General features: G+C 39.8%; 1 protein-coding gene across 2 annotated transcripts in view; it reads left to right on the top strand.

The window, feature by feature from the left end:
- The first annotated feature begins 2,314 nt into the window (after positions 1-2,314).
- The window catches only part of ndrg1a (N-myc downstream regulated 1a), a 15,997-nt gene continuing 5,389 nt past the window's right edge, over positions 2,315-12,922 (top strand). Inside the window, exons 1-4 of one of the 2 annotated variants that reach the window (XM_060942781.1) lie at positions 2,315-2,426; positions 6,438-6,506; positions 6,595-6,630; positions 12,808-12,913. In XM_060942781.1, coding sequence (XP_060798764.1) covers positions 6,456-6,506; positions 6,595-6,630; positions 12,808-12,913 — 193 coding nt within the window. In that variant the 5' untranslated portion in view covers positions 2,315-2,426; positions 6,438-6,455. Of the gene's footprint in view, positions 2,427-3,679; positions 3,772-6,437; positions 6,507-6,594; positions 6,631-12,807; positions 12,914-12,922 lie in introns of those variants that run through there. The other variant, XM_060942782.1, reaches the window with a different exon arrangement.

The raw sequence follows: 12,922 nt of genomic DNA, 5'->3' as shown, positions 1-12,922 counted from the left end.
TTGTACTTTTTTCAGTTCAAACATTTTTCATTAATATATATATATATATATATATATATATATATATATATTTGTTATATAATCTACAGTAACTTGAGTGCAAAGTAAAATCATATAAATTTTTACATGAATTCTAGAATTTCTTAGTATGTGGTATGACCCCCCCTTTTAGCTGATGTTTTGGAATCTGAAAAGCAGCAGTTTAGCAATACCACCATACTTCCTCTAAAAAAAAACCCTGCTTTGACAACAATGAGTCACAGACACACGCATGCACACACGCACGCGCGCACACACACACGCATACAAGCAAACTGGGATTATTCTTCATTGCCAGATTTGCATTCAGTGTACACTCTGAAGAAATGGTCACATCTAAAATCCTTAAGGGCTCGTCAGGTTCTATGCAGAATGCTACAAAAGAGTGTTCTCCCAACTAGGAGACAAATTAGAGCCCTGTTAGGAAGCTAAGCACCTGTAACTATACTTGAAGGGTCTTCAATATGTCTAAAATGAGTGTACTGATGATATATTTTATAACACTCTGAGATAAACAAACCAACCAACAAACAAATCTTACTTCATATGTTATTACCTCCACCAACTTTGTTGGAGGAGGTTATGTTTTCATCTCCATTTGTTTGTTTGTTTGTCTGTCTGTTCCCAACGTGACTCAAAAAGTAGTGAATGGATTTTGATGAACTTTTGAGGAAAGGTGAGCCATGGACCAAGAAACAAGCAGCAGCAGCAGCAGCAGAACTTTATTCATCACACGCTTGTGAAATTCCTCTCTGCATTTAACCCATCTGAAGCAGTGAACACACACATGAGCAATGAGCACAAACACATACCCAGAGCAGTGGGCAGCCATGCTAATAGTGCCCGAGAAGCAGTTAGGAGTTGGGTGCCTCGCTCAAGGGCACCTCAGCCCAAGGCCGTCCCATATTAACCTATTTGCTTCATTTTTCAGTTGTTGAACTATGACCAGTTCATCCATCCATCCATCCATTATCTGTAACCGCTTATCCTGTGCAGGGTCGCGGGCAAGCTGGAGCCTATCCTATGGGCGAGAGGCGGGGTACACCCTGGACAAGTCACCAGATAATCGCAGGGCTGACACATTACCCCTTTTCCACCAAATCAGTTCCAGGGCTGGTTCGGGGCCAGTGCTGGTGCTGGTTCACAACTCGTTCAACTTGCGAGCCAGCTGAGAACCAGTTTGCTTTTCCATAGCTCGGGGTGCTAAGGGGAGCCACGTCATTACGTCGCTGTATACGTCAGTTGTGTCGCTGTATACGTCAGTTACATCACTGCGTTTGCATAAACCTTGGCGCGAACATCGAAGCAACAACAACACGGAGAAGAAGCAGCAACAACAACAACAATAATGGATGACTTCGCGTTTGTACAGCTGCTGCTTCTCGTCACTTAAAAATGGCAACCTTTCGCGGTCTTGCTATTGTTGTTGATCTTAACAACTCCGCCCCCCCCTGCTGACGTAAGCGGTTCTTTCCTCTGGCCCAGCAGAGAGTTGGTGCTAGCCTGGAACCAGTTTTTCTGACCCCAGAGCCAGTTCTTTGTCAGTGGAAACAGAAAACCCGGTTCCAAACTAAGCACTGGTCCCGAACCAGCCCTGGAACTGCTTTGGTGGAAAAGGGAAAAGACAACCATTCATATTCACACCTACGGTCAATTTAGAGCCACCAATTAGCCTAACCTGCATGTCTTTGGACTGTGGGGGAAACCGGAGCACCCGGAGGAAACCCACACAGACACGGGGAGAACATGCAAACTCCACACAGAAAGGCCCTCGCTCGAACCCAGAACCTTCTTACTGTGAGGTGACCATGCCACACCACAGCGCCGCTCATCTAAACAATTGATTAGATTTTGCTGCAAATCCGAACATGTGGCTTGGTAGAGGTCAACCGAGTGCCCTTCTATTTTCATCGTGTGTTTATTTTTTTTGTACATGTAGTGCCTGATTTTTATACATGATTTATTTTCACATGATTTATGAAGACTTTATGCATGGTTTTTCACTTGCGATTTTATGCATGATGAATTCAGTCTCACATGTCACCTGTTTACTGAGTTAAACTTTCACACGATTTTTCCACGAAGTTGAAGAAAGGGAGTATCACAGGAAATCAGTCAGAATCGCCTGGTCAATTGATTCAGAAACACTGGCCAGTTGATGTGAACTCTGACTCCTGCCTCTGTGGTGTAGTGCTGCAGGAATGAGGTGTGGGTGAAGGTGTCAGTGTTGCAGTGGGATTGGCTTATAGTGGGCTGGGCTCAGTTCACACAAGCCTTTATAACACTCTGCATGAGACATCCTGTAGGAACAGTAGAGATCACACCAGTAACTTTTCTTCGAGTTTTGCATCACTTTCAGTCTCTTACTGGACAGCTAAAGAGAACTGGTGAGTGATCACTTGATGAAATGTTTACTTTTACAATGTTTTGTTACGGTTTATTCTTTAATCATATGTAGCCTATCGTGTGTTTATTTTCATTATATACAGCCTGTTGGACACCTTCTAAACCAGGTCTCATGTTATTACCCTGTCGACTAGTTATTGTGTTTTTATTTACTTACCTCATTCACTTCCTGCTCAAAGAAGGAAGCGCGCCTTGTTTTGCCTCATGGTGCGCGTGGCACTGGTGTTGTTTACACGTGCGTTATGGCGCATGCGCGACTTTTCACGCTGTTTACAGTTATTTTTAAATAGACGCCTACCTTACCTTGAAACGTCCTCTTTTCTCTCTCCAGTGTTCACATTCAGTCCCCTAATCTTAAGTCTGGCCCCCTACAGTCAGTCAGTCAGTCAGGGTGTTAGTGGTTATAAGTCAATGGTTGAGCTTTGGCACTCGATTGAACGGATGTGAGTCCAAAACTCACCCTTGAGCAAGACACCCAGCCCTCAGCAGCTCTGCTGTACACTAACACATCTTCATTAGCCTCTGTCAGGGAAACCTTGAAGGTTTTACACTACCGTTCAAAAGTTTGGGGTCACCCAGACAATTTTGTGTCTTCCATGAAAAGTCACACTTTTATTTACCACCATAAGTTGTAAAATGAATAGAAAATATAGTCGAGACATTTTTCTGGCCATTTTGAGCATTTAATCGACCCCACAAATGTGATGCTCCAGAAACTCAATCTGCTCAAAGGAAGGTCAGTTTTATAGCTTCTCTAAAGAGCTCAACTGTTTTCAGCTGTGCTAACATGATTGTACAAGGGTTTTCTAATCATCCATTAGCCTTCTGAGGCAATGAGCAAACACATTGTACCATTAGAACACTGGAGTGAGAGTTGCTGGAAATGGGCCTCTATACACCTATTGCACCAAAAACCAGACATTTGCAGCTAGAATAGTCATTTACCACATTAGCAATGTATAGAGTGGATTTCTGATTAGTTTAAAGTGATCTTCATTGAAAAGAACAGTGCTTTTCTTTCAAAAATAAGGACATTTCAAAGTGACCCCAAACTTTTGAACGGTAGTGTATGTAGAACCTTTTATTTATAGGCCTACTAGACCTGTTGTCCATACATAGAGCCCGCAATTACCCCCTTTTTCTAAGTATATAGGCTTATGCTTGTATCTGTAATTTTTACTGTTGTAATTTCTCTCTTTTTTTTTTTCTCCTCGATGTGACCATCATAGCTCTGAGTATTCAAGTCTGATCTGATACGGATGTGTAGCAAGTTGATTCTCTTCACAAATCCGTTGCAGAGTTGTGCAATGCAGATTATTGGATCAGGTTAGAAACCGTTTAAAACCTGATCTGATCTCATTCCAACATTTCAGGAAATGTTGGCATGCATTGCTAGTAAACCAATAAAGAAAATCAATTCTGTACATGATTTATTTATTTTTTTTTTAGGGGAAGCTAAAATGGTTGAGCTTTGGCACTTGATTGGCCAAATGGTTAGAGAAACAGCTTTAGAACCAAAAGGTTGCTGGTTCAATTCCCTGAACCAGCAGGATTGGCTCAAGTGCCCTTGAGCAAGGCGCATTACTGCCAACTGCTCTGGCATGTGTGGTAGTGTACCTTGTGTCTGATTAACCAAAGAAAAACTGATGATGCAATTATCAGCTCAGGCAAGAACCTGGCCATAATAATAAATTAAACAATAACGTAGTGATTTTTCTATTAGCACACTGAACAACCTCAGCATACTGATTTTCAGCTGTTTATCATTTAAACTGCAGGGAATTTGACAAACTCTGCGACGTGTACAAAGTTAAATGTAATTTTTTTAAGATATGATTTTTCCATTCTGAGCAATATTGCAAATTTTTTTAGATTATATAATATTAATGCAAAGTATTGTAGCTTGTTGTTGTAATCTTGGGTTAATAGGTTTCATATAAAAAGTACAGAACTTTGACATGCTTCATGGGTGCATAGTCTGTATTTCTGAAACCACACCCTATTTCATTAGACAGTGCATTATTTAGAGAATTGTGTTTTCATTCTAAGATGGTCCTAAACTTCTCAAATGCACCACCATGTGTTAATATCCAAATGATGGCACTTCGATGATGCAAAACATTCAAATTGCCTTTTTCAGGCCATTGTCTGGAGAGCAAGTAGAGTCTGTTATGTACAAGTATAACCAGTAGTAACTGATCTATCAGGCCTCCGGATATGGCAGATTAAATAAGTAACCAAAGATCATGGGCGTGAACATGGCAATTGCAGATGCCAGGTCTTGCTCTTTATGGTCTAGATTATAATTTGGCTTTGTGTAATGTTTAAAATAATTTGTCACATGAACACAAGACAGTAGACTTGAATATGGTCAGTACATTGAAGATTCCCTCTTTTTTTTTTTTATAAAATATATCCAAAATATGATGTGTGCAAAGAAGAGTTAGACAAAAAACATTCTCTATATACATATGGAAAACTTTTTTTTTTTAATTATTGTAAGTGTGACAATTTGTAAATGTACAAAATCCTTTTGTTTAATAGTTGGTGGCCTTACTAGATCATTTCTTAAATTATTAAAGCGAGCTCTTTCCTTTTGAAAGTGTAGTAGTGATGAAGCAAAATCCAGCAGTGACAAAAAGGAAGTGATACCAACATTTCCTAAGCTTTTGTGCAATGTCTAACAGGCAGAGATATTTCTTGCAGCTTGTATTTATAATGTTCACATTTTCTTACATGAAAGTTCATTGTCCTATGAGACGAGCTATAAACTAGGAAAATAATCATTGATGTTATGGTTGAGTGTCCTGTGTGTCAATCCGTACTGAGCAGGTGGCCCTGGATGTTTTTATGAAATAGGAAAGGTTAATGTCTTAACAGAGAGCATGCCCTAGTCACATGGAGATCTTACTGAGGCTTAACGTGTGTGTGTGTGTGTGTGTGTGTGTGTGAAAACTCCCAGGTAAACAATTAACTAGGATAGAAAACAAGTGAGCAGCCAAGATGTCAAACTGCGAACTTGCTTTATAACATAACTGGCCTGCATGCTTTAAAGTTTCACAGTGAAATCAAGGCATGTCTCATCATGACTGAGGTAGTATTGTAGCATTTCAGTGCTCACGTGTTCCCTGAGCAGGAATGTGCATGGGGATTGACACTGTACACCTCCACAGATGATGAAAAGCAAAGGAAATCATACTGTACTCGAACCCTCAGGATCACTGCTTGAAAAAGTGACCTAGCTAAAACTTTCTATCTACAGCCAGTTGTAACACAAAGACTTTTAACATCGCTTCAAAGCCAAGCTGTGGTTGTGTAAAAGGGGTGGAGTGCAGGGAGGGAGGGAGGGAGGGAGTCATGGAAGAGGCTGTGTCAGTGGCTTCCTCTGTGCAGCGTCCAGTCCCTGCCATAGAGGAAGAGCCTGACTGGTGACCTTTAGAAACCTCTCTTCAGACAAAGAGCCTGTTCAAGCTCTCGTTCCATTTACATGCACAGCAACATTCCGGCTGCCATCCTCCATAAGTACCAGCATCAATGTTGTTTAATTGCGTTATTTTCCCCCCTCTGTCCAAGTTATTCTCATTTTTTGGAAAAAATTGGCATACAGAAGAACCCATTCAGTATCAGAGTACCTATAAACAATAGAACCTATTTTGTTTAGACTGATATTTTAAAGCTGGATGTTATTTTTCTTTTGTATTGGAGAAACTATGTATGAGCACGCATTTGGATCCTGAATATGTTTACTCTGTCTTATAAATAAGCCAGTCAAGAAGAATAATGAAAGGAAATGTGTACTTCCTGCTTACAAACAAGATCCGGGGGAAAAAAGAAAGATGTACAGTAAATTTAGTAATGGGGCCAGCCAGAGAAGTGTATCATCTGTCTAACTGATAATGCATGTGTTCACTTGTACTGTTTTTCTGATATATTGTGAAAGCTTATAAGTGAAACTGTTGTGTGAAATATTAACATTCTCTTTCTTCTCACAGGTGTCTCCAAAACTGAAAATGGAAGAGATCCAGACCGAGACGAGACATTTGCTTGAAAAAGACCTCCAGGTATTATGATGAATAGATACTTTTTTTGTTTCTAGTAAATCCATACTTTTTACACCAGCGTTAAATCTCCATTGTTTGTTTACTCCAGGGATTAAGAGCAGCTGTTCAGCAGCTTGAGATGAAGGTAAGTCTTTTATAATTTTTCATATTTTGTTTTAAAGTTTTGTATTCAATGAGATGCTATGCACCAAGACTTTCTTCAGGTCATGATCAAATTAGGTGATCTTGAACAAAAGGAAATGAATGGGGTGGGGTTTTTTTTTTTTTTTTAATAAACTTTAGCAGTTTGACTTAACTTGTATCACACTTTTGGCAGTATACATCGCCGAAAAGCAGCTTTACAGAAATTGTGATGAATTTACAGAATTTTACAGAACTTTACAGAATTTAGATCCCTAATGAGCAAGTGGGATTATAAATCGCTGCATTGTGGAATTATATCATTATTCTTCTACAATTTTATATCCATGACATGTATACATATTTTTATTATTATTATTTTTTTAATATATACATCTAAAGTCAGAGTATGAAGTGTGTTGAAAGTATGTTGAATAGGAATCCTGGGATAAGTATAGATAGTTTTCACTGACGTCACGGCATTCCGGGGAACGCCCTCCAGCCGCCATCTTGTGGGGCAAACAAAACGGACCATTGCCATTACCGGCTACATTATCTCGGACGAATTTATGAAGTTATATAGTCAGTTTTCTAAAATAAAGATCAATGTCGGCAAAATTAAGCAAACAGAAGTATATAGATACATTAGATGACATCTCACGACAACGGTATGCAGCCAAACTGGCCTTGATTGGGGGAATTGACCCCTACGAAGTGGACAAAGATGCATTTTCAAGTGACTATGCAGGGCTGCCAAAGCCTGAAACTGCCAAAGCCTGCTCCAAAGCCTGAAACTGACTTCATCAAACTTTAAAGGCTGTCTGATATATACAACTTTATATATTCACAGCGTGCCTTTTGTCGGATGCCGCCTTTTTCACGGCTGAATCGCACAGATCCGTTTTTTTTTTTTTAGGGCGGCGTTGGAGTGTCTGATTATAATTTCAAAGTAAATTCTGTATTAAAATTACTAAATAAGCAAATCCATTACAGTCCATGAAACAGGAAGTATAAGGATGAGAAAAAAACAGTTTAAATCGGAAAGCTGCACACATTTGCGCAGTCCTGCACACCGCTCGGGCTGCGCAAATGTGCGCAGCTTTCCGATTTAAACTGTTTTTTTTTAGGCGCGCTGTTTGCATCCCAAACACAAATCAAATCATACAGAATAGACCTAAATGTCGTGGCTCAGGTGGCTAAGGCGCCATACCATAAATCCGGGGACCCGGGTTCGATTCCGACCCGAGGTCATTTCCTGATCCCTCCCCGTCTCTCTCTCCCACTCATTTCCTGTCCTGTCTCTACACTGTCCTATCCAATAAAGGTGAAAAAAAGCCCAAAAAAATATCTAAAAAAAAAAAGCGCTGTGCACATTATTTGATCAGAGATTTCTTTTCATCACGAGCGACCATGCGTCGGGCCAAGAAATTCTCTGCGTTTCCATGGAATCGTCTTCACAACGGTGAAACTCCAAAAGTCTCGGAACGTATCTCCATAATCTTGCTATAAGCAAGATACTGAAGTAAGACTGGCAATTTTTGGGCAAAAAGACTAGTCTTAGGAATTGGCTTATGAAGTAGTGTGAATTTAAACTCAGGCCCTGTTTAAGTGTGCACACTGATTTTGTGTTCCATAATTGTTCTATGTTCTCTCAGTCGTTTGTTTAATAGATAAGGTTTTGCATGCTCTCTCTCTCTTTTCCTTTCTAACACTTTAATTTCATTATTACACATATTTTGACCTCATCAAGACTTCAGTGGATTTAGTAGTGTTCTAAGCTAGTGGAGTTAGCTACCAAGGCTAATCTTTGTCTCCACACGTGGCCACAGGGCTCACAAACACACCTTAGCTGGCATTCCATTGTCTTAGCTAGCAATACAAGGCTAATCTTTGTCTCCACACGTGGCCACAGGCCTCACAAACACGCCTTAGCTAGCATTCCTTTGTCTTAGCTAGCAACCAAAGCTAACTCTTTTGTTCTACTTAGAAACACGTGGTCACGACCCCCCACACCTCAGCAAACACACACACACACATACATACACACACACACACACACACACACACACACACACACACACATAACACACACACCGTTTATGCTTGCTTATATGTATATATCTGCTGACATTATTCATTTTTATCTTTGTTATAATAAATTCATTTATTATTGAAACTGTGTTTATTTGTGTACCGATATTTTTGAAGCCATCCAATCTCAAAAGAATTCCAAGGTGCATGAGTTATGTAATACGGTACGTGATCATAATAATTTGGAATATACCATAATTTAACTGTTTGGTAATTTATTATTAAGCACCAAAATTAATGGTATTAATTAATGAGACTGATTCCATGAGTGATTTAATGATTCAACGAGACTGATTTAATGAGATTGATCACTTAATTACCAATTGCACCTACAGGAGCCATGTGACGCCACTGGTGTGTGTCGGCCATGAATGACAACATGGGCGAGCAGGAATTTAGTGAGGGAGAAACTTTTTAAGTTTTAGTAGTTTTTCGTCAGTTCAAGTTGATGACGATGTACTGACAGAGGAAGAAGTGGCCAGCGATAGGGAGGAAGATAGAGGTATTGAACCATACCAATTCGAGCCAGAATTGTCTGAGAGCGGGGACAGTGACAATCATGCAGACTGACTTGCAAACATGGAATGGCAAGCTTTTCAAAACGTTCTTAGAATTAGAATAGACTTAAAAAAAAAAGACTAAGATGATATGCTAGCCTAGTACAGCTACAGCTGACAGTCTTCAGTTCAACTTTTCCGTGGCTGTGCATAGTCTATCGCCGGCAGTAGACCACCCAGTAAATGTGCAATGGGGGGGGTTGGATGACAGATGACTGGAAGTTGAAGATGCATTCCTCAAGTTAGTAGTATTGCAGTATGTTGGAAACAAAATGCTTTACAGTTCATTGTAGCAAAGTCTTGACTAATTAGTGATTACCGTTATCTTTCGGAAAAAGGAACAGGACCACTTTCTCCACGGCATTTGTGTTGCTGCACCCGGCAGCGATACATTGCTTTCCGGGTTCTCGCCCCCTTTTTTTTTTTTTTCTCCTCCCCCTTCTCCATAACAGTTATAGGTTGTAGTTCAATGATTTGTCTCTTTCTCTACGTCATATGTCATAAGTTTCCGTCAAAATGAAAGTAATCTAGCAGAGAGTCGGACAAGCGCTACACTGTGTGGACGTCTGTGGGAAAACTGCTGGTAAAACCACCCACACTCCTGACGTTACTCAAAAGCCGCTAATAACGGCAACGTTGGTACCAGGATTCCTTTGGCGGGAAATTTAAACTTGACAAATTCTGAATGTTTCTGAGATTTACGACGTGGGTTTCAATTAAGTTTTGATTGTGGGGGCTTGTACTATTATTATCCAAAGAGGAAGGGGATACATTTCTTTTGGCCTTTAAGACTAGCTTTTGTAACTGATTGCATTTTCAATATCAGCTAGCTTTGTAAAAGTTTCAATATTTTTAATGTTTTATTTTTATTAATTATGCATTTATCTGCTTATATTGTAAATACTTCAATATGACTAGCCTGTTTTTTTTGCAAAGTTTATTATAAACTTTTTTTTTTTTGAAGAAAAATCTATTAAATGAATGTGCATTAAAGTGTGGGTTTTTGGGTTTCATCTCCTCTCATTATCTCTAGCCGCTTTATCCTGTTCTACAGGGTCACAGGCAAGCTGGAGCCTATCCCAGCTGACTATGGGCGAAAGGCGGGGTACACCCTGGACAAGTCGCCAGGTCATCACAGGGCTGACACATAGACACAGACAACCATTCACATTCACACCTACGGTCAATTTAGAGTCACCAGTTAACCTAACCTGCATGTCTTTGGACTGTGGGGGAAACCGGAGCACCCGGAGGAAACCCACGCGGACACGGGGAGAACATGCAAACTCCGTACAGAAAGGCCCTCATCGGCCACGGGGCTCAAACCCGGACCTTCTTGCTGTGAGGTGACAGCGCTAACCACTACACCACCGTGCTGCCCAGGTTTTTTTTTTTTTTCATTTAAATGAATTTGATCTTAATTTTACGATCTTGGACAACTCCATGTTAAGACATGAGATAAACACCATATTTGTGAATTTCCACTTCAAGCCAAATGATAATAGTTGAATAAAGTTAGTTACTATACCTGACCTGTACCTTCCACAGAAGGTGTCACAATGAATAAGTAAACCTACATTCATACAAAATAACTTATGGATGAGGGATTGTTCATGATGAGGTCAGTCATTTCATATTTCTGATTAACACATGAATTATGAAAACTCGGTTAGCCTAATTCTTGTGGCGCATCAGATGCTCTCATACAGCATCATGCCAGTGTCTTGCAGAGTGGCCTGAGACTTGATATGAGGGAATGCAACAGCTTGCCCTCCCATGCTGACCCCTACAGATTAGAGTGATCAGATTCCAGGTCATGTGTTTATTATGGAGCCTGTAGTGACGTGGGAGGCAGAAAGATGCGGCAGCCATCTGCCCAGAACTGGTTTAGGGCTGCTGGCAGAATTCACATGTAGGGCTTGTATTCTTTAAGGGGATTAGCAGTGAGCAGCAGACAACATGTGTTTGTCTTCAGTTGGCAGCGAATGAAGGCGTACAAGATATTTATCTCCTCACCTTGTCTAAACCCTTCTATTCCCATGAATTTTTCATCATTTATTTTTGTAAATCTACACCTACTTTGCATTCAACAACAACAAAAAAAAGAGTAGATGGAAAACTGGTTATTTTTGAGCTATTAATATATACACACAATGTTGTGGTAATGGAGATCGAAAACGATAATCAAAGAAAAACATCTGCAGTGTAAGCATTAAATGTATGATTTTGCTCTTGTCTTTGAGGGAATAGAGGATGGTTTGTGCTCCGTGAGCCTGTTGCTGTTTAGCCAGAGCCCCTCCTACAAAGATCCCCACTAACTTGGAGGTTTTTTTATTTAATTTATTTATTTAGGAGAAATATGTCTGCACAAACATGGTGGAAAGGTTTAGAACAATCTGCCTACGTCCTGTCTTGACCACGTTTTGGAGGCTCATGGGTTTTTAAATGTATTTATTTATTTTTAAAGTTAACTTCTCATTTCCACTTCCCATACCTGCCATTTTTACATGAGTAGAAAATGTTCAGTTAAAAAAGTAACGGGTTCCTGTTGTATATAAAAACCCATTTAAATCATTGAATCATCATTTTTAGTAAGTAGTTCAAAGCAAGTGCATCATGTACACATTTGTACTACATGTTGACATGCTACTACATTCGGTACTATATTCGGCTTCCTTGAGTGATGAACTCCACTCCACAATAAATGGGCCTTGAAGTTTCCGATGGCCGAATATTCAAGTTGTCTGATTCGGTCTGATCCAATTTACAGATCTCTTCAACTGGAATTATCTTGTTTTTGTCATAGTGCAAAGCATGCTGGGAGTGAGGGGCTTATGAAGAGGAGTGGCAACGGGGTATAAAGTCTTGAGCGCAGATGCAAAAGCTTACAAAGAGCTTACTTCCAGTTGGATCTTACTCACCTATTTACTGAACATTAGTTGCTTTTAGAGTTGCTATTACCAACAACCAACTGTAGAAATGGTTCTTGATGATTCTGAATCCGAGCCAGTGTTTGAAATCGAGTGTTTTGTGAGTACAGACTCTATGGCTTGGTGCTCAAACTGTTGTGAAGATTACTTGTGCTGGTTTTCAGATGTGGTCACAGACATGTTTGATGATAAATATTGGGATTTGCTGCAGCATTGATGCCAATTCTGTTTATATTTGCATTATAGATAATGAATAGGGGAGTTAAAGTTAGTACAATGGCTAAATATCTGAAAGAATGCTGTTAATGTTTAATAATCTGTGACTTAATGGGATAAGACTGTCTATTAGTGATATTTGTATTGGGTGAGATGTCAAAAATGGATTTGCAGTCTTCAGATCTGTGCATGCAGTGTTGAGCAGGTGTAATATGACGTTTACCTCATTTACAAATAAAAAAAATCAATTATACAGTGCTTTTTTACATTTTCTACTTAATTTTGTGGAATTATGTGCTTCCGATAAAGTCCTAAAATGTCCAGTTTTCTCAAGTGCATTGTAAAAATGCATTCCGCTTTATTTTCATTATGGTTCTTTGTGTACAGGAGCATGATGTTGAGACACCATATGGCCGAATCCATTGTACTATGAAGGGAGTCCCCAAAGGAGACAGACCTGTTATTCTCACCTTCCACGACATTGGCTTGAACCGTAAGTGTC

Source organism: Neoarius graeffei, chromosome 16 (assembly GCF_027579695.1).
Source record: "Neoarius graeffei isolate fNeoGra1 chromosome 16, fNeoGra1.pri, whole genome shotgun sequence".
Lineage (NCBI taxonomy): Eukaryota > Metazoa > Chordata > Actinopteri > Siluriformes > Ariidae > Neoarius > Neoarius graeffei.
Note: the sequence above shows the minus strand (reverse complement) of the source record. Positions and strands in the feature narration are given on the sequence as shown.